Source organism: Papaver somniferum, chromosome 2, assembly GCF_003573695.1.
Source record: "Papaver somniferum cultivar HN1 chromosome 2, ASM357369v1, whole genome shotgun sequence".
In the NCBI taxonomy this organism is placed as follows: Eukaryota; Viridiplantae; Streptophyta; class Magnoliopsida; order Ranunculales; family Papaveraceae; genus Papaver; species Papaver somniferum.
In genome coordinates this window covers 78486705-78513114 of record NC_039359.1, presented here as the reverse complement: position 1 = coordinate 78513114, position 26410 = coordinate 78486705, and the positions used below count along the sequence as shown (strand labels likewise).

The 26410-nt window shown below is 35.3% G+C and overlaps 1 protein-coding gene and 1 long non-coding RNA gene across 3 annotated transcripts; both read left to right on the top strand.

The window, feature by feature from the left end:
* Window positions 1-288: 288 nt before the first annotated feature.
* Window positions 289-797, top strand: LOC113353599. Its single transcript, XR_003361394.1, has 3 exons — window positions 289-360; window positions 463-547; window positions 665-797. It is a non-coding gene; the product is annotated as an uncharacterized LOC113353599 (long non-coding RNA).
* Window positions 798-22462: 21665 nt separating this feature from the next.
* LOC113348127 lies at window positions 22463-26410 on the top strand. 2 transcript variants are annotated; one of them, XM_026591832.1, is made up of 5 exons: window positions 22463-22600; window positions 23514-23663; window positions 23889-24029; window positions 24254-25084; window positions 25171-26410. In XM_026591832.1, exons 4-5 carry the CDS (start codon window positions 24860-24862, stop codon window positions 25594-25596), a joined length of 651 nt encoding a protein of 216 aa, XP_026447617.1. In that variant the 5' UTR covers window positions 22463-22600; window positions 23514-23663; window positions 23889-24029; window positions 24254-24859; the 3' UTR covers window positions 25597-26410. The 2 variants fall into 2 exon arrangements, with proteins under 2 accessions (XP_026447617.1, XP_026447619.1); XM_026591834.1 differs by having other exon boundaries at window positions 22471-22600; window positions 23502-23663.

Genomic DNA, 26410 nt, shown 5'->3' with positions numbered 1-26410 from the left:
TTTCTTCTTCGCAAGTGGATTCTTTCCTTTTTCTTTGTGGTAAACGTTAAATCTTTTGCTCCAGTTACTTTAGGTCTACTATTGGTATTGCCCTTAGTGTTCCAGTTACCAACCATAAGGTAATATTTGGAATCATTTTTATTTGTTTTTTCTAAGAATGGTGTAACTTCTTTCTAAATTTGCTGCATCTAACTTGGTTTGTTAATTATTAACCCTTTGCTTTTTATCCTTCATTGTTGCACATATGTATGGTTTAGCGGTGCAGGTATATAGGTTGTTTTGCATCGCATTTGTGTTTGTTCTGGGGAGTGGGGAACCATTTTCAAGGTGATGGTCATTGTTGTTGATTCCCTACTTCAGGTTTGTACTATTAGCTTTTATTTTTAACTGCATAAATTTTAACTGCATAAATATGAGAAAAATCATACCAGGAACATGTTTCTTATGAAAATTCTGGAAAAGGTGATATCCCCTGCACTCATGTGAAAGTCTACATTGGACATTTGTTGAATCACCACATTGAAGAATCGACTTAGTTGACTGGCATGTGAGTATATACCTAGATGTCTAATCTTAATTTGGTTTTGTTTATTTTTCTTTGTCGTGACATAGGTATCCAGAATGCAAAGATACTAATAATATTTTTATTTCATTTTTTTTTCAGTGTAAGATATGCAATTGATATCGCCAACGAAAAATATGCGCTCATGGGTCTATAATATATAGTTAGTTGCTTTCCTTATCCTGACTTCAGCAGATGCTAAGCGAGGGCATCATAAATTCTGATGGAGCGTTGCTGATTTAAATTTTTTGTTGATGATTGGAAGATTTTAGATGCCTTGTGATGACAAATTAAAATGAGTCTCTCACAAAAAAATAAAAATAAATAAACAAAACGTAGAAAATAGAATACCCCAAAGAAAAGATACGAACAAATAGAAAACCATAAATAGGATTCTTCTAAAATCACAAACCATTGAAAAAATGTCCTAAAGTCATTTTATTTTCAAATAACCTAACCTAAAAGGGATCCTTTTCTGGGGCGGTGGGTTCGAAACTAAGTGCATGAAATCCAATACAAAAGTTATATGCGAAATAAATAAGTAAAGCGGGTGGAGAACCGAGATTATACCCCAGCTCCATCAAGGATGATGTTACGAAGGAGAGGTTTTTGGGTGGCTTGACTTAATGCTTCCTTGACTGTGAAAATGAAGGAAATGGGCACCTTATATATGATTAGTTACAAGTTCTGAAATACTACCTTTGTTTTAAAAAAATAAGTTGGTATCGTGTACAAACTACACATGAAACAAGCCTACGGAGGGAGTAATTACTTCTCAAATTTATTGAATTAAATTTTTTATATCAATTCATTTATAGGTTTTACTCCCAAAATCCATTATAAGACATCATTTACACTTGGGTTCCAAAACTGTTTATCTAATAATTCACGGGTCTCTGTAAACTTACTCAATGAAAAAAATCAGGTTTAGCTATCCCTATTGGAATAACTCACCGACCTCACAATTAATTTACCCAACGGGATCAAGTTTAAGTATCATAAAATAAGCGTTCCTAAACAGGCACGCATATTTGAACTATCATACATTAGCAGGTTCCAATATGAATTTTAATGCGTTTGTTGAGCCAAAATGAAACACGTTAGTATAGTGGAATTCACAGGTACGTAAGCCTACACAATGATTATTTAAATATTTACGTTCATTCACTATGTTCACAGGAATTGATTTTTAAATATACAAAATACTCAGAGAAATCACGTATCCAGTTATTCTTAATTTAAAAATTTATTTATTGTGTAAATTACAAGTACATATATAGTGTCGGGCAATTCTTATAGTTGTCGAATATATTTCATTGCAATATTTCAATTCGACTGAGGTAGAGGATATATCGGTTCGTCGTACGGGTAGTTTTTCATAATCATCTCAGTAATTTCATGAGAAAGTATTTATGTATTTGATTTTATTTTTTCTGATTCTTTTTTTGTATTTATCCATGAGACAGTATTTCTGAGTTAGTGCAAAAATCGAAATAAAACCAAAAAGGATGCCAAGAAGTTACCAAAAAAAAAATATTTGCTCGATATCCATTTAACCTTGATAAAATACCAGCCTAAAATCTATTTAACCTTGAAAATATCCGCTCGATATCCATTTATACATAATAGATCAAGTGCCTAAACATGATTTATTCTTTTACCTTATGATGTATCACGATTTCGATGACGCTTCTGCGGATAAAGCAAAGGTATATAATAATTTAATGGACTTAAAATGAAAGAGTATAATGAGTTCTAGAAAGAATCAAAAATTTGGAAAAAAATTCGAGCAACATAACTTTTAATCAATTTACAAAGTTGAAATAAATACTGCATGTTTTGAAGATGTTGTGTTGTACTTCTTTATTTTATTGCCTGTTTCATTATTGGCTATTGAAATATTTTATTTATTTTTACTGTCATGGGCTTCTTCAATTTTTAATACTTTCTTAGAAATATTTTTTATTCTTAATAAAATAATTTTACATAAAATCCAATATTAGATAAGCAAGAAATAGACCCGTACATGGCACGGGTGACAAACTAGTATATTTAGAGACAGACTAGATATCCACTCGCCAAAATAAGAATTAGAATGGTTAAAAACCAATTGGATGTCTTGCTTACCCCTATTGAAACTGGTCAAACCTGTTGGTTATATGAATGATAAATTAGAAGATAAGTTGACTATGTTGTAAGTGTAACAAAGTCCAGAAGTAGGGAGCACGTTTGGTGGAGACTAAATACGTTGATACTCCCATTCTGGTGGTTATTGACGGTTTTGATCTGATGGTCCTTATTGTGTCTTTCCATAAGAATCGATCAAGAGACTAATATTACACCTTTTGCTTTATGTGACCAAATATGAAGGGGCGCCACTTCTAACTGTCGCATATGTGAGGAAATGTCTAGTCACCAAGAGACATGAACTATTGCATAAAAATCCAAGTCTTCTCTTGTATTTTTTACTGGAAAAATTAATCATAAAATCTGTTTTAGAAATCTAACAGTTTGTTCTTCATTTTGCGTTCGCTGCTTTCGAAATATTCAAGTGCTATGTTACTTTGAGAGGAGCCGTTGTATCCTGGGAAACCATCACCGCTAACTATTCAGCATAGTATACAGGATGAATTGCGTTTTAAGAAAAGAGTGATCCTCGTCTCGGTTAATCAAGTTTGATTCCTAATCCCCAATCTTAGTTTTATTGTTTTGAGTTTGAACGTTTGTTCCGTTAAGCAGATCATAGAGAATTATTTGTGCGCAGACATAAGGTATGTTCCGCACTGAATACTTGCTTGTAACTGCTTTCGTTATTTGGTGATTCTTATTACTGTCTCAATTCACGTTTTGGTATAATTGAATATTGCATTTGAAGTACGATTTAAGAATCCCTTTGGACTTATCATATGTTTGCATCATTGCCTCAATTAATTAATTACATAGTTGTTGAATGCTATCATCAAACTTTGTAATTATAGTGAGCACACGTAGTACGAATTAGTTGAGCATCTTGTTGGAATAAACTAAAGTATAATAGTATAACAGTTGATTGAAATTAAGTTAGAATTTGGTCTGTCATACACGAATTCTTGTACACAGTAGTATACCAAGAACAACAATCTTAAAACGCAATTCCCTTGTTATTAGTTTAGTCTTGTTACTGTGCGTAGTCAGAATTTGGCGGCTGTGACATATTTTGTTATCAATATATTTTTGTTGTATATTGAATATCTTTATTACAAGTCAACCATGAATTGGGAGTGCTTGAGTTTAGTTTCTGTTGTAACAGAAATTAATATGCAGATCAATCCACATGAGTGGTGGATTGATACCGGAGCGACTCGACATGTGTGCTTTGATCGATCTATGTTTTCTACCTATGAGGCCATTAATAATGGTGAATCTTTGTACATGGGTAATGGCGTGACTTCAGTAGTTCAAGGAAAAGGAAACATTGTACTCGAATTTACTTCGAGTAAGAAGGTTACTTTGATAGGAGTGCTACATGTTCCTGACATTTGCAGAAACTTGATTTCTGGTGATTTGTTGGTTAAACATGGTTTCAAACTAGTATTTGAAGGAAGTAGTTTCGTAATATCAAAGAATGAAATGTATGTAGGAAAGGGTATTTAGACGGGGGCATGTGTAAGGCCAATGTAGTGACTGTTATGCCTACAATTAATAAAGTTCCCCCTTCTGCGTACATTGTCGACTCTTGCTCAGTTTGGCATGAGAGGTTAGGCCATGTGCATTATAATTCTTCAAGGAAATTAATGAATATGGATCACTTGCCTAAATTTGATATATATACATCACAAAAATGTGAAGTTTGTGTTGAATTTAAATTCACTAAACCTCCATTTTCTGCTGTTGAAAGAAACACAGAACCTTTGGGCTTAATTCACACAGATTTGTGTGATTTAAAAATGGTTCAAAGTAGAGGTGGTAAAAATTATTTTATCACATTCATTGATGATAGTACAAGGTACTGTTATGTTTACTTATTAAGAAGTAAAGACGAGGCAGTTGAGAAATTTCAACTTTATAAAAATGAAGTTGAAAATCAATTGAACAAGAAGATCAAGATTCTTAAGAGCGATAGGGGGATCGAGTATAAATCTTATTTAGATGAGATTTGTGCACAAAGTGGGATCATTCATCAAACTACTGCTCCCTATTCGCCGCAGTCAAACGGTATTGTGGAACGCAAGAACCGTACGTTAAAAGAAATGATGAATGATATTTTAATAAATTCTCTTGCACCCGACAACTTGTGGGGGGAGGCTTTGTTTACCGAAAATTACATTTTGAATAAGTTGCCCCACAAGAAAAAAGAGAAAACCCCTTATGAATTATGGAAAGATAGAAAACCTTCGTATAAATTCATAAAAGTGTGGGTGTGCTTAGCAAAAGTTAGAGTACCGTTGCCTAAAAGAGTTAAAATAGGTCCAAAGACGGTTGATTGTATCTTCATTGGGTATGCTGAAAATAGTAATGCCTACAGATGTCTTGTCTATAAAAATCTGAAATTGAAGATATTCATGTAAACACAATTTTGGAATCAAGGGAGGTTGAATTCTTTGAAAATTTATTCCCATGGAAACGAGACAACAATATAAATCCTTTAAAAAGGAAAACAATTGTTGAAGAAGGAAATGTAGATACTAACACTTCACAGGAAACCGTTGAAGATCCACGTAGAAGTAAGAGGGCTAGAGTTGCTAAAACTTTTGGCTCTGACTTCGTAACTTTTATGTTAGAAGACGAGCCTCGAACATATGCGGAAGCAATGTCCACCCCGGAAGCAACATTTTAGAAAGAGGCCTCAAACAATGAGATAGATTCCGTCATGAAAAACCACACATGGGAGCTAGTTGACTTGCCTAACGGTTTTAAACCATTGGGTTGTAAATGGGGTTTCAAACGAAAACTGAGAATTGATGGAACTATTGAAAAGTATAAAGCCAGATTAGTTGCTAAAGGCTTTAAGAAAAAACAAGGGTTAGACTATTTCGATACATATTCTCCCGTTACTAGAATCAGTTCCATTCGAATGCTTATAGCAATATCAACATTATATAACTTGGAAATACATCAAATGGATGTTAACACTGCATTCTTAAACGGATAATTGGAGGAAGAAATATATATGGAACAACCGGAAGGACTTGTGGTGCTCGGTAAAGAAAAGAAAGTGTGTAAATTGGTTAGGTCCCTTTATGGGTTAAAACATGCGCCTAAACAATGGCATGAAAAATTTGATAAACCAATGTTATCAAATGGATTTAAGATCAATAAGTGTGACAAATGTGTCTACACGAAAACCTCAACGAAAGGTTGTGTAATTCCATGTCTGTATGTAGATGATATGCTAATAATGGGTAGTGACCTAGAAGCTATAAAATCTACAAAGAAAATGTTGTCTAAAAATTTCGACATGAAAGATTTAGGCAAAGCAGATGTCATTCTTGGAATTAAAGTTACTAGAACTTTGAACGCCATAATATTATCTCAAGAACATTATGTTGAGAAAATTTTGGATAAATTCAATAAGAATGACAATAGAGTTACTAGTACACCTATAGATTCAAGTACTCATCTTGTTAAGAATATCGGTGAAGGAACATGTCAATTAGAATACTCTAGAATCATTGGGAGTCTAATGTATCTAATGAATTGTACTAGACCATACATAACATGTGCAGTGAGTAGATTAAGTAGATTTACGAGTAATCCAAATAATACTCACTGGAAATCCCTAGTACGAGTTTTGAGATATCTAAGGAAAACGAAAGATTATGGTTTGCACTATACAACTTATCCAGCGGTGCTTGAAGGATATGTTGATGCAAACTGGATCTCAGGTTCTGATGATACTAAGTCGACAAGCGGCTATGTATTTACTATGGGTGGGTCTGCGGTATCATGGAAATCATCAAAACAAACTTTAATTGGTAGATCAACAATGAAATCTGAATTCATTGCATTGGATAATGCAACAGAAGAAGCAGAGTGGCTTCGGAATTTCCTAGAGGATATACCGTTATGGCCTAAACCTGTGTCTGCAATAAATATACATTGTGACAATCAAGCAGCGATTGGTAAGGAAGAAAGTAAGATGTATAATGGTAAGTCTATACACATTCGTCGTGGACATGATACCATAAGGGAATTGCTCTCTAGTGGAGTTATAACAGTGAGTTATATAAGATCAAAAGATAATCTAGCGGATCCGTTTACAAAAGGATTATCTAAATAGCAAGTATTTTCCTCATCAAGGGGAACGGGATTGATGCCTAAAAAAGAGTAAGTGGCAGCGGTAACCCAACCTAACGATTGGAGATCCCATGGTCTAGGTTCAAAAGGGACAATTATGTTGTGAACTACTCGTCGGAGAATACAGAAAGAGATTTTCTCTACTCCCATTTCCAGGATGAAATAGTCAGTGTTGCATGTCAGGAGAGAGGTTAAGAATATCTTTTAATGATTTCTATGGCTTAGAATTATCAAAACGAAGTATGGCAGGGTACTTATAATAGGAGATCACCTATATGAGTGTGAAGTGGGGCCGCTTCCGTGAGAACTACAAGGATATGTTACTCTAGAGCACTCATGAAAAACAGGATTGTTCAAGGCCGAAATGAACACAACCGAGAACAAAAGATGAAAGGAAAATAAAATGTGTGATATCTAATACATCGGTGTATAATACTATACAGTTGAATAGTTCAAGACATCATGTTCACTAATCAACTAGTGCACCCGGTTGATAATCACTGTGGAATATTCAAAGCCAAAAGCTATCTTTCCAAAGGCAGTGATTTTCCCCAATCTTAATTTTATTGTTTTGATTTTGAATATTTGTTCCGTTAAGCAGATCATAGAAAATTATCTGTGCGCAGACATAAGGTATGTTCCACGTAGTAGGAATTAATTGAGCATCTTGTTGGAATAAACTAAAGTATAATTGTTTAACAGTCGATTGAAATTAAGTTAGAATTTGGTCTGTCATACACGAATTCTTGTACACAGTAGTATACCAAGAACAACAAAACCCGAGGTGTCCAATGTTGCTAGTTCTGCCACTGAAATCATCATAGGTGAAGGTATTGCTGTATTAGTGGCGGAGCGAGTAATTAATATTAGTGGGGGCTAAAAAAATTCAAATAAATTTTAGTGAACCGATACTAAACATAGATGGGACAATTACAAATTATAAAATAAAATTAGGGACATTTAAATAACTTTTAAGATTTTAGGGAGCTAGATCCGGGTTTGTCAACCCATGGCTCTTCGTAAAAAAATTTAAAACACTACAAAACAGAAGGTTTCTTGGGACGGCCAAAAAACGTCCCAAGAGGACAAAAAACCGTCCCAAGAGGTATTAGGGACGGTTTATGTACCGTCCCCTGTTCCACCGTCACTAATACTATTTGGCCATGTTTTCTTTTTGGGACGGCCATATTTTAGCCTTGATTTAAATATTTTATGACTATTAGGGACGGACAGGCCATCACCGTCCCAAATATCCTTCTTTAGGGACGGTTTTTTCAAAACTGGCCGTCCCTAAAAGCCTTTTTTTTTGTAGTGAAAAATAAAGTGAAAACTACAACCACACCCATTCTTATACTTTTCCCTACTGTGAAATCCACACGCGTGAAATATCACACGCGCACCCAAAATTCCTGTGAAATTATTCCGTCACCTAGAGTTTTCGAAATTACGTTGTTTTTTTTCTAGTTTAACCTCACCAAACAAAACCTCAGTTGTTCACAACTTTAGTTTCAGTTTTGAGAAATTCAGTTTCGAGAGAGAGATTTATAGCTGAGCGATTGAGAAGGAGAAGGAGATAGAATACGAGCGAGAGCTGAGAGATTGAATTATCGAGAGCTGAAGAAGGAGATGATTTGGGAGATTGAATTATCGAGAGATGAAGAATTCAAGCTTTAGCCTCACTTTCAGTTTCTGAGATTCAGTTTCGAGAGATTGATAGCCCAGAGATTGAGAAGGAGCTGATTGAGAGATTTTATTTTACTCTAAAATTCAAGCTTCAGGTTCGTTCGCGCTACATTCCAATCTTGATTCTGATATTTTGTTTAATATTGGTTTGATTCTAGGTTTTACTTTCTGTAAACTCTTCTAGGTTTCTGAAGCTTAATTTAGGTTTTCGAATCGGTTTTTAGATCTTTTAAGCTTGTCTTTGATTATTTTTTTTTTGATTTTTCTAGGTTCCGAAATTGTTACGATCATTGTAGATATTTTTCGATTCGATTTTTTTGTTTCGATTTCATGTTCAGATGTTGATACACCAATTTTATAGGTTTTGCTTCTTTCTATTCGATTTTTCATTTGATTTGTTTTTCCACTCCTATTTTTGAACTGTTTTCTGTTACGTTAATGGAGATTTTATTGATTTTGGTATCTTGTTGATTTTTGATCTGATTATGGTTAATGTAGATTGTATTTGCTGTTGTTGATTAGATCTTTTAATTTTGAGTAAGAATTCTTGTGAACCAATATGCAGGATAAATATGTTTGATTTTTTCTCTTTTGTGTTTTTGCAGGGTGAAATGCCTGCTACTAGTGCACTAGCTGTAATTCACCACTTTAGTGAATTCTTAGCACCTCCTATTGATATCAACACAACTCTGGAGACTTTGAAGACAACCGTTTTCCATAAGTGGACTCGTTTACTACCTCATCATGTCAGATTTTCTTTTAATGATGTAAGCAAGTTTGTGCGAGTTGATTCCGATGTTCTGCTTCAGTGTTTTGTATCTCGTTGCCACTGCAAAGGTAAGAAGAGCTTTTATTTACTTGTTGAAGTTGGATCCAATTATTCCAACAGTCGTAGTAGAGCTTCATCAAGTAGACGTGTAATAGAACCTGAACCAGAAGAAGCTATGGTGAATTTCCTTGAAGATGGTTCTGTGCATATTAACAAGGTTCTTAGGACTGAGGGCTGGGATAAATTACTTGGTAATGTTGATAAAGTTTTTTATGGAGGTGTAGAAGAGGTACGTATTGCAGTAAAGAAATACGAGTTAAAAACTGGGCGTGTTCTTGTATATACTAAGAATGAACCTAGCAGGTTCTATGCAAATTTCTCTAACGAAAAATGCCCTTGGGAGTATAAGGTTTGTGTTGTGATGTTGAAAACAAGATGCTTAAGGTTAAGAAGTATGTTAGCAGTCATACCTGTGGTGTTGGATGTGAAAGGGTTTTCTAAAGGCTCAGCAGTAAATTTGTTGCTAGTCTTATCAAGGATGAAATTAGAAGTGATCCGAATTTTAAAGCTTCTGATTTGAAAAAGTTTTTAAAACTAGCTACGAGATCAATGTGAATATTACCAAGCTTACAATGGAAGAGATAAAGTGTATGAGGGTATATTTGGTGATGAGGCCATTTCGTATTCGCATCTGGTATGGTATGTAGATGCCATTCGCAGCACAAATCCTGGTAGTTGGATTGATTTTCAAGTTTAAATGGATGAACCTGAATCGAACGAGGATAGTTCAACTGAATTAGAAGATGAGGAACCTTAAAATAATTTTGTGCGTATTTTTATTGCTTTCGAGCCATGCATTCATGGTTACCGTTACCTTCGTCCCATGGTTTATGTCGATGCTACCTTTCTTACAGGGAGATATAGAGGATGCCTCATGGCTGCATCCGCTATCAATGCTGAAAATAATAATTTTTCTGATAAAGCATCCTTTTTATATATGTGCATAATGTCTCATGCATTATTTATATTGGATTCATAATGTATTATGCATTATTGTTTTGACTTTTCTGGTTATGCATCATTTCTGCTTAGATGCATAAGACATTATACATTATTTTGGTTTAGCTGCATAATGTCTTATGCATTATTGTTTTCACTTTTCTGATTTTAAGCATCCTTTTATGCAAGTGCATGATGTCTTATGCATCATTTGGTTTAGATGCATAAGACATTATGCATTTTTTGTTTTCACTTTTGTGGTTATGCATCATTTCTGTTTAGATGCATAAGACATTATACATTATTTTGTTTTAGCTGCATAATGTCTTATGCATTATTGTTTTCACTTTTCTGATTTTTATGCATCCTTTTTATGCAAGTGCGTAATGTCTTATGCATCATTTGGTTTTGATGCATAAGACATCATGCATTTTTTTTAGATGCACATACTTCATATAGACGTTGGCTTGATTTTATATTTTTTGATGTGCACGGTTCTTTCCACTAGCCATGGCCCTGGTAGCTGGTGAAGATAATGATAACTGGGAATGGTTCATGAGGAATTTGAGTAATGTTCTTGATCATGATCAAAGGCAAAATCACATTTTTATCTGATCGTGCATAAGGATTAAAGAGAGCGATTCCATTTTACTTTCCTGGAGCCTTCCATAGTTTCTGCTATTATGGTGCCGTTGTTGATTCATTTCAAGCTGCTGCGTATGCTCTTAGTCCCGAAGGTTTCCAAACTGCCATCGGTACGATTAAGGGTCTTGGTTATGGTTGGGTTGCAGACTAAATATTAGATATCCCTCCAGTGAAGTGGTCAAATGCCTTTTTTCAGGGTTGTAGGTATGGTAGGAAATCTTCTACTCTTGCTGAATCCTTCAATAGTTGGATGAAGGCATACAAGAAGCTCCCTAAAAATGATCTTCTGGATCAGATAAGGAAGGATGATGTCATAAAGGAGGAATACTGGTAAAAGTTTCATAACAATTCTCACACCGAAGAATGAAGCTAAGATGAAGGCTCTTATTGATGAGGGTTTAACCTGGATGGTTATACAGTCCGATACTCATGTTTATGAAGTGGAGGGAGGGGAGAGTTCTCATAGTGTTAACCTTAAGGCAAGGACATGTACCTGTCATAGGTGGAGCGTATATGGATTTCCATGTGTGCATGCTTTTGCGTCGTTAACAATGTTTGGTTCTAATCCATATGATTTTGTTGAATCTTATTTCACTACTGCATACTTTAATAACGCATACAACTATGCAATTCATCCTATTCCGAACTACAACAATACTGAAGTTTATGAAGGTGATGATATTATCGATGTACCTGATGTTAGGAGGCCGCCAGGAAAACCACAAGCTAATAGACATTTGAGCCGTTACGAGAAGCTTCCTAGGAGATCTATGAGCTGTGGTAATTTTTGTGAGATTGGTCATCACAACAAGCAAACTTGTACAAATCCTACCTGTTACAAGAAGCCGTCGAAGCCTCCGAAGAAGCCTAAGGGAAGTTAAGGGAGAGCATTTAGCTTGTTGGTTTCTTCAGACTATTACTTTTACGTTTGAACCTAATTCACTTTTCTTTAGTTAGATTTTGTATTGGTTTTTATGAACAAGTACTTTTTCTTTAATTAGCTATTTTGGTTTTTATGAAAAAACACTTCTTTTTTCACTATGTGTTTTTCTGTTTCTATCAGATAATGTTATGCATAATAAATTATGCATTAGTTTTAAAGATGCATAATGGGTCATGCATTGTTTTCTGAAGATGCATAACGGGTTATGCATTATTGTTTTAAGATGCATAATCTTTTATGCATTCTTTTTCTAAGATGCACAATCTGTTATGCATTAGTTCTATCAGATAATGTTATGCATAATAAATTATGCATTAGTTTGGAAGATGCATAACGGGTTATGCGTTATTTTTTGAAGATGCATAATCTCTTATGCATTCTTTTTCTAAGATGCACAATGTGTTATGCATTTATTCTTTTAAAGATATATGCAGAAAGATTCATGCAAGATGTGGTTCCTTCATTTTCCTTGTAAGATTTATATCATGTTATGTTTATAATCGAGGGTCGAGGGGGCAACGCCCCCCTCGTTATCATAGAACAGGTTTCTACTTTTTGTGACATAAGATTGCAGCAAATATATATAAATAATATATAAGAAGCACTGAAACAAGTATTGATATATAAATAAATAAATATATATATAAACATCGTATGATAACAAGTTTTCACTTCAGACAATCTTCATACCAACACATTACACATAACTACTGACTGAAGTTAAGCTTTACTCCAACTACTTTCCCATTAGTTTTTACTCCCTAGTTAAATTTCTCAACCTACCAACAACACACAGGTGGTTAAAACAAAGTTACTTTTGAACCTTTTTATTATGCACATCATCAGGAACATTTACGCACGACTTCATCACATTGACGCGCAGCTTCATCCCTGACGTCTTCATTGGCATCTATCTCCCTATTTTTTCCAGGATCTGCAGCATTTTCAATACCAAACTTAGTCTTTTCTGGTTAGCTTTTTTTACCGCATCTTCCTTATTCAAACCCAGCCATTTCTGTTTGACTTGATACTTCATACTCATCTTCATATAGTAGCATACAAATATGAGGCAGTCGGGCTGATGACCTTGTTCAGGAACAATCTTGCAAAGAATATCCTTGTATACAAGCGGTTCCCTCTTTATATCCACGAAATCTGGTGATAGCTTCAGATTGTCATATCTTTAGATCAAATATGGCATACAATCCTTTGCCATTATAAGAGCTGGTCTCTTGCAGTTAACTTCGTGGCTTGAAAGAATGTTATAAAAGTTCCACTCACCATCTGAAAAGTCATACTCAAACAATGTCCAATGTGTACCAGCAGGGTTTTCCTTTATCATATAGTTCATTGGAATGAACATTTTCTCAACTTTATCAGGGAGATTCAAGATGAATTCTCCAACATATTTAGCAATCCCATATTTCTACTTTGTTTTAACAAGTACTGCAAAAGAAATATTTTTCAGGAAATTTTTTTTAGCGGAGGTGCACAACAGGTGTAGGAAAAAATGCTTAATAACTTTTTATGCAGTTTAAAGTTAGTTGCATAACTTTTTATGCAGTTCAAAACTAGTTGCATAACATGTTATGCAGAAGCAATAATATTGGCATAACATGATATGCAGTGATGAATAACTTGTCATGCAGAAAACCTAGTTATGATGACTTATTATGTAGCAAAAGTAACAATTTTAATGTTAAAGTGTTGGGAAATGATTTTCTTTTTTTGACTTACCCAAGCATCTAGGCTCATGAATGCAGACTCCGCATACCTATGTTCAATACTATCAGCTTTCTCTTCATATTTCCACTTCCTAAACAACCTGTAACTGTAGTAGCTGAGTACTTGTTCTTCTAGGTATTCATTGTTCATTAGCTTCCTTATTACATCTCTGTGAATCCGAATATCCCATAAGTACGGGTCTTCTCCTTCTCTGATACTCCAAGCCGAATTTCTGTAGAAGACATAATCAGTGAGATGTTTATTCAAGTGACATACGACAGAACCATAAACCAGAGGCTTGTGTTATGCATGTATTGTTTTAGAAGCATATTTTATTATGCATGGGTTTTTTTGAAGCATAATTTTTTATATATTTATTTCATAAGAAGCATAACCTGTAATGCATTGATTTTGTAAACAAACATAAAGGTGATTTTTATATACTTACAGGCTGTTGGCATTCTCAAAGTATGTCTCCAGTACTTCCATCAAGTCTGGTTCTATTGTATCCTTGTAATATTGAAAGCATTCAATTGTTTCCAGTGGAGGTAATTTTCTAAACGGCCTTCCAACAAAAGTACGAGGATTTTCTTCTTCAACTTTATCCTCATCGGGCTTGTCTTTTTTATTCTGCTGCTTCCCTAGGTCACAATCTTTGAGAATTATATTGTTTGTCCTATCATTACATGTTGTCCTTTCGTTGATTCTTCTTACCTTGCTTCCTGGTTGGTTCCCATCCTCTTCTGTCTGGTATGCTTTTCCCTTTCCTTTATTGGTGTTTTTCTTCAGAGGTTGCTTCTTTGCAAATTCTGTTCTTGGAACAAATTCCTCTTCTAGTTCTTCTTCCTACAGATTCATCTAACCAAAATGTGTTAGATATAACCAATATAACAAATTTATTTTGAAATTAAGTAAATAGTAGTTGATTAAACAACAAAACATCAACATAATAAATAGTATATAGTTGATTAAAAATAATAAATAGTATATAGTTGATTTGACATTAGAAAAAACTTCAAGCAGTTCATGGTAATACATAATTTTTTTTATGTTTTATGTACCAATGACTGTGTATCTATCTCCTTCCCTGCAGCTTTGTTTGAGTCTTCTTTGTTTTCAGCATCTGGTGTTGCTGGAGTCGAGGGATTCTGTACGGCTTCATTTGAGTCTTCTTCTTTGTTTTCAGCGACGGACGTCTCAACAGTGGGTTGTTGCGGCTTTTCTGCGACTTGCTCTTCTGGCATCACAATAGTGGGTTGTTGCGGCTTTTCTGCGACTGGCTCTTCTGGTATCTCAACAGATTGATGTTGTTTTGCTCCAGCTCCATATTCTCCTTGTGAAATATGGAGATTACATGTGGGCCCTTCAGCTACTTCTTCCACCTTCTGAGTTTCTGTAAGATGTTCATCATTTTCTCCTCCAACACCATCTTCTCCTCCAGCACCATCATCACCAGCCAAAAATTCTTTTTCATGTGCTTCAATTTTCTCTTGAGTTGTTGCTAGATTTTGTGTTGTCTCCACTTCCTATGGTGTGTCTGTTTCCTTGTCGCTGGAGAGATTAACAACTTTTTCCATGCTCATCAACTTGAAAGGGGAAGACTGGAGTCCTTGACTAGCAGTTTGGTCTTGGCTATCAAGTCTGATAACATCTGGCATTGATTCTTGTGTAGGTGATTCAGTTGAAGATACCAGTTCAATAAGTGTCTCATTCCTAGGAAAATTTTGACTCAGTGGGACGCTAGCTTCCGCTGATGATGCATTGACGCTAAGGCCACCTGATGATTCCACTCGCACCTCCTCTTTTATGCCTGAAGCAATGATCAACTTCTTCAAATCATCATACCAGTCAGAATTAAATGCATCTCCATTCTTTCGTTTCATTTCTTGAGTCTGTTTCATTTCTTGTAGCATTTCTTGAACAACCTTAAACCTTGATCCTGGACTATCGGGAAACATTTCTTGTTCAATGAACTGCATTGTATCCTGAAATGCTTCTTCATACTTGTCCCTGTTTTCTTCAAGATTCATTGCGATGAGTTCATATATATCTTTCTTCTTTCTTGGTTCTCTTGGTTCACAGAGTTCCAACTCCGTTGGACTGTACGCATATCTAAAGTTCTCATCAAACTGCAACATGATTAATAACAGTCATCAGTGAATGATGCATAACAAATTTAACAAGATTTTTCATATGCATAACATGTAATGCAGATATTTTAAACAATGCATAACTAATCATGCATTAAACATTGAATATGCATAATTAGTTATGCATCTTATTTATTAGTGAATGATGCATAACAAATATAACAACATTTTTCATAACAGTCATCAGTGAATGATGCATAACAAATATAACAACATTTTCTCATATGCATAACATGTGATGCAGATATTTTAAAAAATGAATAACTAATCATACATTAAACATTGAAGCTGCATAACAAGTTATGCATCTTATTTATTAAGGTGCATAACATTTTATGCACTCATATTTCAGAACCCTGCTTAACATTCTTATTTTTAAACAATGCATAACAGGTCATGCATTAAACATTGAGCAGCATAACTAGTTATGCATTTATATTTTAAGGTGCATAACATATTATGCATTCATATTTAACACTATTGTCATTTTTACATAATGCATAACTAGTCATGCATTCACATTTGCAGCTGCATAACTAGTTATGCAATTATTTATATAGGTGCATACACAAGTACCTGTAAGTCAGTCATATGCTTCTTGAGCATTGCTTTCTTTATTGCTGCAAAGTTCCACCTCGAAGCTCTTGGTGTGGCAAAGTCACTGACCTTGATGGATTCAGATGATATCTCAGCTATGTTAGAGTGCTCCGCCAACCAAAGATGCAAAAAACAATAACTAATAAGATATTTATATAGATAAATGATTTATTGACAAAGATTAAGTAAAAAAAAACAACTCACAAGAGAATACATAGTGCACCCAGTGCAATTCCTGATAACACGATTCTTTTTTTCACAGTTTTGATGTCGTCCATCAGTTGTTCATGAATCAGATCAGGAAATGATATAGAGTCCATGGTTTCCAAATCCTTCACCAAACCAACATATGAGACGTCCAAGTTGTCTCCCATTGACCCACAAAAGAACAAGAAGACTAGCATGTAAAAGCAGACAAGGCAAACAACTTCCTCTTCACAACCTTTCTTATCAAGTTTTTCCAATACCATCTTTCCAATATCATCTACCCAAACCTTTGTTACCCGTTCTTTGGGATCCGTACTCACTTTACCTGCCGCTGTTTTGAATGGGAATTGCTTGACAATGGCTGGTGACTGAGTCAACTCTATTTCTTTCTTTAAAGTCAGAATATTTTTTCCTCTATTTCCTGTAACTCTTGGCATAAGAAACCTCACTAGTCGTTGACTGTATATACTTGTTTTGGGACACCTTGAATGAATGCTGACTCAAATCATCATGGTTATATGATAAAAAGACCTCATCCATCAGCTGGCTGCTCTTACCATCCAACAATGACATGTCCACAGTAGATAACCAGTTATAGAGTTTCTCAAATGGATTCACATTCATCATACGAGCATGCAGTGGATTAAGACCACCTCTTTCCCTTATTTTTGTGAACAAGTTACCTGCCTTTAGAAATCCTGCTCTATAAGTACATCCCTGAATTGCAGGTTTGGGTTTAGGTTTAACTGCATAAATAAAAGAAACAAAAAAAATTGATTTTACTAAGTTAAAACTGCTATTTTTAGCTGCATAAACTCCTATGCATCTTATTCAGGCATCTGCATAAACTATTATGCACATTCTTTAGTATGCATAACCTATAATGCACTACTTTTTAAAATGTAAGCAGATGGGTAAATGATATATTATGCACACCCAGTTTTCTTCATAACCTATTATGCATAACCTATATTGCGTATTATGTGTTTTACAAGTTGCTAACTACAAAACTAGAAGGTAAATGATCAAGAATTAACTGATGCATAACAGGAATTAAACGCACCTGGTTTGTAGATGACACATTTCTTGTCAGGTACTTCTTCTTCTTCATCCTATTCTTCATCTTCTTCTTCACTTTCAGATCTCTCAATTTGTAACTCCTTCTTCTTCCTTTTCAAATCTTCTGGTTTTTTCGGTTCACATCTTTTTCTTTTCTTCTGATTATCAACATCTTTTTCTTTTCTTTGCTCGACTGAAACAGACCAGATGAATATTGAAACCAATCAATCTTACCATCTTGATAACAGTCATCAGGGAATGATGCATAACAAATATAAAAACATTTTTCATATGCATAACTAGTCATGCATTCACATTTTGCAGCTGCATAAGGTGCATACACACAAAAAAGAAATCACAAGAAAATCTTACCAGCTTCCTTTGGTGCAGCTACCTATGTATCATCTGTATCATCCTCATCCTCTGTATCATCATCTTCAACTTCCTTTGGTGCAACTTTCTTTTTCCACTTGGTAGCTTTCTTTTTAGTCTTTGTTTTCTTTTCTGCTTCAAGCTTTGGTGAACTAGGTGAATCCTGATCTTTCAATCTCCGCGACTTCCTTGATGCGGTGGTTGCTTCAGGTTCTTTTTAATACACAAATAAATAAGTTATTCATATCAGGTTATCCAGTAACTTTAGTAAGCATAACAAGTTATGCACATTTATTTTATTTTGCATAACATGTTATTCAGATTTCTTTTGTTGCATAACATGTTATGCAAAAATTAATCACAGAGACATGTAAATGCAAATGCATATCAGAGACTTTCTTTTTCTTCTTGGTTCTCGTCTCCTTTTGCTGCTACTCACCACCAGTTTTCCCCTTTTCCTCTTCTAGGTTATCATCATTAGGAGGTAAAAAGGATGTTAAAAATTAAATAGATTAAAATGAAAAGGTAACACTTAAAAATGGGTGTTATGCAGTATTATTTTGAAAGCATATTTTGTCATGCATCTGCAAAACAAGTTATGCACATTTGCGGCATACCCTGTCATGCATAATGCATAACTAGTCATGCATTCACAATTACAGCCGCATAACATGTTATGCAATTATTTATTCTGCAAAAAAAATATGCATTCACAATTTGCAACTGCATAACTTGTTATGCAATTATTTAAAAAGTTGCATAACATATTATGCACTCATAATTGACAACCCTGCTTAACACTTTGTCATTTTTACAGAATCAAATAACTTGTTATGCAGATTGATTTTATGCAGAATCACGCATGAACTAGTGAATATGCATACCAGAGACTTCCTTTCTCTTCACAGCATCTTCCTTTGCCTTCATTTGCATTTGCACCAGTGGTTGGTCACTATTACTTTCTCCTTTTTCATCTTCAACATCATCAGGTAAAATTGATGTTAAAATCAAAGAGTGGGTAAGTTATAGAGCAAGAGAAATTATAGGTAAACATATTTAGGATGAAAATTTCACCAGAAACGTTTTTCTTCTTAGATTTGTTCTTCTTTTGGGATTTCCGACTTCTGGTTCATCATCGTCTTCTGGTACAACAATACTTAAAATTAAAAAGAATAAATGGAAAAGACAAAATCAAACACTAACTGATGAAGTAAATGCTAAATCTCACAATTTCTTCTTCGTCTTCAACTTGATTTCTCCTTCTTCGTCTTCAACATCAAGAACAAAAGTTAAAATCGAAAAAATAATAATAAAATCTACTGAATGCATGCAAGAATACATCGATTAAAACTAGTTTCAATACCTGTTTTCTTCTGTTTCGACTTCTGAAGACGCGTTTTCGAAGGTGTTTCATCCATTAATTTTGTTGAACTGAGTTCTAGGGTTAAACAGTAAGTAGTTCTAGGGTTTCTTAGATTTTTAAATTGAGTTATAGGGTTTGATCAACTTCAGTCACCGGTTTTAAATGATTGATTTGTTTGAATGATGGAGAAAATCTCTGCAAATCCGTTACAGAGTTAACGGAGGAATAGAGAAAAGAAAGAAACTGGTGAAGGAGGAATAAATGGTATGACCGTTTCGGGAGTTAATAGAACTGCCCAAAACCGCTGAGGGTAATAGCGGAACTCTGCGCGTTTTAAATAATTTTAAATAACGCTGGATGCGACCGTAGCAGAAATTAATTGTGGACCTGACAGTAGGAAAAAAAAATCTGGGCCTCCGCCTCTATCATGTACCGTTACATGATCGGTCCCAGATTCTTAAGTCTATGATCCTCAAGTTTATGAAGCATACAACAATTAACATAAGAAAGTTGTCGAAACACAAAATTGGTCAATTAACCCAATAACGATAATTCTTGGGTGAAAAAGATTTGTAGAATTTGATACTATTTAAACGGACGAGAATGTAAAAATAGCCAGGATGTAATTTACATTAGGATGCACCTAGTTTCACCCTCGCTATTTTTTAAGTTTAAGCCAGGATGAATCCAGATTCATTCTTGATATTTTCTTGGTGTCCATTTCACCCATAGTAATTGTTAACTGTACATTATAACCACAAAAGGAATTAGTCATAAATTTCTTTGTAAGGCACTCAAATATGACATTACCATAGTTACTTTGTTTTACTGTTGTATTTTCTCCCTAAGATGGAATCCACTAACAGTACGTTGTGCCTGTTTTTTGACTTCTCTTTTGCATGCCTTCTGTTGGCTTGAACTTTTCTTTTTCCTGGTAAATTTTGATATTTTATTCAAAGATGGTAGCACTTCAAAACTGCGTTTCTGTTTTTATTTTGAATTAACTTAAAAAGTGCATTCACGACACGACTTTCATATGATTATAAAAAAAATTACATGAAAAGAAAATAGGTGGCAACTACCTAGACGACTTTCATAAGGCTTGTCACCATATTTGCTTTTCTAGTAGTCACTAGTGAGTACTTAATTGTTGAAACAGTACGAGTAGTGTTATTTCTTGGTAAAAATGATATTCTGTTCAAGGATCCGTGTATTACAAGACATTCAGTCAAGGTTCAAACTTGAAATCCTTAAACTAATTCAACTTCAACATATCCCGCCCTTTCTTTTACTACAAACAATTTTATGTTTGGCCAATTCAACTCAAAGCTCAAATGACAAAATCCTATAAATACAGAAGAGCTCATCATCCAACATCATCATTCATACCAAAAACATATAGAGAGCTAATATATCCTTTTAAACCTAATATTTCTCCAGATCACATTTAACCATTTCCAAGAAAGAAAGAGCTAAGATTTAATTATCCTCTTGATTGAGTCTCATTTTTCTCTTACATAAACAAATTAATAATAAAGAGGTTTAAATTCAGTTCATTTTCTTTTCATTCGCAAAATTCAGAATATGGGTCTAATCAAAGAAAGAAGAGATGTCTTCAACGTAGTCGTATTTGCTGGTTTGTCCATTTTCTTACTCATCAACAATTTCCACAAGGTTGAAGGGATGAGGATATTGCAAGAAGATAAAGATATGTTATTGATGAAAACGGAAAATGAAGGCGTTGTCGACTCGAATAATAGGCTTCAACTTACAATTCATCAGCAGTCCTTGCAGAGCAGGAGGACACTTCCAAATCCTCGTTCACCTTCTCCGTGGACTAATCTCCCTGGTAGAGGTAACACTGGTAGATGTCCATCGAGTACGAGTGCCATGACGACCATGAACGTTGCTGGTATTTTTAAGGATAGTGAAAATACGAAAAAGAAAACGGAGGTTGAAAATAAAAACAGGATTGAGCTTGTAATTCATCAGCAGTCTTTACAAAGAGCAGTTCCGAATCCTGATTCACCATCTTCATGTATTAACCTTTCTGGAAGATCTGGTGGGACATGTCCATGAAGTAAGTTTTACTATGAAGATGGAGTTGCATATATAACAAGATTAAAACCAAGAACATACCTATCTAGACTAATCTAACGGATATTTGATCGGTACACTGTAATTATCCGATCCTTATTCCACACCGATTATTTTTTATTCTTTTTCCTTTTGCATGGGAACACATTTTCGGCAAGATGTGGGAACTGTGAACCATGCAAAGGGGGTGCTAATTTTTTTTTCTCCCAATTAAGTTGGGTTCTCTTAAAAAGCTTAATTGTAAAGATTTGTTTAACAATAAAGATTTAGTAAACAAATATATTGATATTACATGTATTTGGTTTCAAAATGACAAATGACAATACCACCTCATGACTTATATCCCCATCGAAGGTGGATGTCTATGAGATAGATTAAGTAGATGAAGGTACTCCTGTATAGTGATATGATCAGCGCCAGAGTCTTAAGTTTGCAATTCATACAAACAAAGTTGTCAAAAGACTGGAAGAGTTAGCGAAAGCACGAAAGGGTCATCCATAAATTACTTTGTAAAGCACTCTAACATATAACGATATTACCATGGTTACTTTGTTTTACTGTGGTATTTCCCCCCTCAAATGGAATCCACTTACAGCATGTTGTTGTTGTGCCTGAGTTTTGACTTCCCTTTTGTCCGACTTCAGTTGGTAAAATTTTACGATATTGGCCACCCTAACTAGTGGTACACCCAATAAGGACCAGTACTATTCCTATTTACCGAAGAGAGCCTAGCAGGACAAAAAGGGTTAAAAACAATAATCAATTACGGTCATATCCCATAGGGTCATGACACTCCTCAGCTGCTACGCTGGAAGAACTGTGTCCAAATCAGCTGCTACGCTGGAGGACCAGATCCAAAATTGAAAATATTACCTATTCCAATACCAATATTACCTATTCCAATACCCCCTAGTTACTGTGTCCTAATCAGTTGCCACGCTGGAGGGTCAGATACTAAATAAAAAAATATTACTTATTTAGGATTCCCCCTGGAATGTTTCGACATTACCGAAAAATATCATTCGGTGTTTATTAGGTTTTAGGAAAATTGAGTTGCCGATAGAAAAATTCTCAGACGAATCCCACCAACAGTCGCCAATTTCTCAACCGATAAGAAATTTCTCATATTCTGAAGAACTGAAGAAGATTGAAGGTATGTGTTTGATCGATTATTTGTAGATGGTTGTTCTTCAATTTGTTTTTCGTTAACATTATAGGATTGACTGTAATCCTAAAATTTTAATTCAAATCAGTAGCAGAATTAGGTGTTGAAGTTTCATTGTTGGCTCATTTATTGCATTTCATAAGCTAAATATGAAAGATTAATTCATTTTGAATTCTTATGAAATCCACGGTAATGAATTAATCTTTCATATTGAAAAAAGTTGATCTAAATCATATAGAGAACAACTCATCTTCTTCCTCCTCCTCGAGCGCAGCAGCAGCAACAGGCGAGGAGGACAGGTAAATGAGTTGTTCTCTATATGATTTAGATCTGCAACTTTTTCAATTTATCAGATTGGTAGTGTTCCTCCTGTGTTTCAAGTAGAATTCAGTGAACTGTATAAAAACTAAACAATTAACAAAATGTAAATTTTGTACTCTCATATCTGGAATAGCATGTTTTTGTGAAACTGAATTGTCTGCAAACCCGGAATATTCTAAGAAAAAGGTTACACTAGCATTGGCCATTGTGGTGCGGCTGAATAAGTGAAAAAGATTTGGCGAATTCATAAGGTGAACTCGGTATTTTGTAACTCGCATATGTTGTCAGACATAGTTGTTAAGTAGTTTTTCCTGGTCTCGTTATCTTATAATGTAGATAGTTGTATCATTATACCTTCATCGGAAGTTGAGAGGTCATTGTTGGCTCATTTATTGCCTGTACATAGGCTGAATATGAAAGATTTAATTCATTTTGGTAGCTTCTTTGAAATAATACCGTTAATTGATCCAATTATTTTTAGTTGAGCAAATTCTGCTGATACAATTTTATGTCAGTTTTCATGAGAAAAATCTTCTTCTTTTTTTTTGAATTCTTATGAAGTCCACAGTACTGATTGTAGGTTAAAGGGAACGCCTTCTGGGAAACCTCCACCCGAGGGGAATGCGTAGATACATCCCGAGGATATGGGGAAGAAGAGTAGTAAACATCCAAATAAAAGGAGACGAGCCGAAACAGAAGTAGGAGTGGAATTGGAGGTCGAGGAGGACAGGTAAATGGGTTGTTCATGGATCTTTGTATGGTTTTTGTAGTTCCGATTAGCTAACAAGGTTATTTTGCACTCGTCTTACTAAAATAACGCAAACTCAATGAGTTCGCCTTACACTCAATTCGCTCTGGTTGAATACATTTGGATGATTAAATTTTATGTCAATGTTACTTACCAATTTTTTTTTTTTTTTTGGAATTCTAATGAAATCCACGGTAATGATTGTAGGTTAAATGTAATGGCTTCTGAAAAACTTTCAACCAAGGGGAATGCGCAGAAACATCCCGAGGAGGAGCAAAAGAGTAGTACAGAGCCCAGGAAAAGAAAACGAAACAAAAAAAAGGTGCCAGTGGAGGTCGAAGAGGACAGGTAATAGGTTGTGGATGGATCTTTATATGGTTTTTGTAGTTCCAATTAGCCAATAAGTAATAAGTTTATTTTGTACTCATCTTATTATAATAAACGAGGACTCAATGAGTTCGCCAGACACTGATGTTTAATTCCCGATTGCCTTGATACGGATGATAGTTTACAAAACTTACGTGTCCTTTATTTGCAAGTTTTTCAATTTTTTTGGTTTTGGTGTTTTGCAGTAGGTTTATCTACACCAACAAAAGGCTGAGGCAGTTTCCATGTCATGTTTCCAACTACTCGAGACTGCATACACTGAGAGATATACGAAATTCGTTGTCTAAATCTGAGCTGGCCCAGGTTAGGAAAACATCGATTGGACATCTAGTCGACGTGCCGGAGTCACAAAAATGGTCGTCTGCCCTTTTTTTCCTTTTTAATGACTAGGGAGATCCATGTAGGACTAGAGCAAACAGGGGAAGGTGAGGTATGGTTCTGTGTTGAAGGGAAAGACTTGTGTTTCTGCAAGGCAGACTTCAAGGCAGTTACAGGTCTTCCTTACAAGGAGTCGGGTGAAGAAATTGAGTTGAAGGGGGTCTCGCACCTCAAGAAGAATCTTTTTGAGGAAATTAAAAGAGTGGAAGGAATACATTTATATGAATTCCTTGTATTCAGAACGAAACCCATGGTCCAGGGTGCAGGGGCTGATGCTCTTCGTAATCCCATATTGTCCCGTAAGAGAAAAAAACGTCCCCAGAAATTACGAAAGAGGGAGACGGTTCCATAGAGGATTTCAATAGAATCCCTTGGGGAGAAATTACGAGAGGGTGAAAGTGGCTTTGTTACTTATGGTGCACGTATTCATACTTGGGAGCCAACTGCAGCACAAAGTAGACGACCAAGACTGGCTTTCGGTGGAAAACATAGAGGATTTCAACAGAATCCCTTGGGGCGAGAAATCGTATGTCCTCTGTTTTGAGAATACGCAGAAAGCGATTAAATATAAAAACGACAAAGAAGACCCTACCACTGAGCTCTCTCTCAAGCCACGGGGACTGCCACAAGCGTTGGTGGTAAGAGGGATTGGCTTCAATTTTTATGCATTCAAAACACATTTACTTATTGTCGTTGTTTCAATAGTTATTTGTATGTATTGTAGGTATGGATACTGAAGCTCTTCCCGCATTTGCTTGAAAAGTACGGAAGCGAATCGCGTACGAAAGGGCAGCGTCCCCTTATTCTTACGGTGTTGTGCGAGGAAGTAATTAATTATAAAAAGCTTTATGAAAAAATTAAAGGAGTAGTCTGTAGTGATGACAGGTTGCAGGAAATCCGTGCGGTAGGTGAAGCGTTTCGTGATGCTGCATGGGAGGAAGCTGTGTCTGAAAATCATGATTTGGAAGATGCTTCAGCGAATGGTCCCCGTGATGAGAAAAATCAAGCCATGAATTCTTCTGATGACAATAGACATGTTGATCAGGAGGTTCCGGATCAAATCAGAGAGGTTCCGGATCAAATCAGAGAGGTAATAGGAGCAGGTGATGCCGAACGTGGGTCCCACCTGGGTGTTAGAGTGTTAGCTTAATTTATAAATAATTTGATGGCAGATGCAACGAAAAAAATGATAAACAGGGTGCAGGAGATGATAGATGGAGTTTCTGAGAATATGATTCAGTTGTTTGATTCACATGCACAGAGAATCGGGTCGGTGGAATCGATGGTCATCCAATTACAGAAAACAATTGCGAGTGATTTTGAGAATTATCTTGATCTTTGTGTGACTTGTCTAAATGTTCGGCTGAGATTATATTATTTTGGTATAACAGTGTGCTCCTCTGGAGAATACTACAGGCGGTAGTTCGGAATCTGGTGAATCTAGCAAGAACAGCGGTTCTTGCAATGCTGAGTCCGATGTAGAGGATCGCGGTTTAGGACCTACCCGCAACAAGGAAGATGAGCCAGTGGACAAAGTTGAGGAAGAGGAAGATGATGATACATGAATTAACATGACCATTGAAGCTACAGAGGACAGGGAGATTCGTTGTGTTGAGAGTTCTATCGAGAGTGGACACGACGAGAAGAATGATTATGATGGTGTGAAGGTGGATGTACTAATCCAGATACCGACCTCATACTTCAAGATGATGTGGTGGAAGTGTTGGAGAATATGCAGGAAGTGATGCTTACAATCAAAGGTAGGGTTATTGATGTGGAAATGGGCAAGGAAAACATGCTTGGAGACAAAGTTTTATCTGTGGAAGAGGAAATTTCCATAGGTGTCTAGTTTTAATTAGTTATTCCCAAAAATGTTGTAAATTACCAAAAATGTTTGAATGTGTACCCATTGCTTGATATTGTATGCCCAATATGATGAATCCACAACCTATAATGTGTGCACA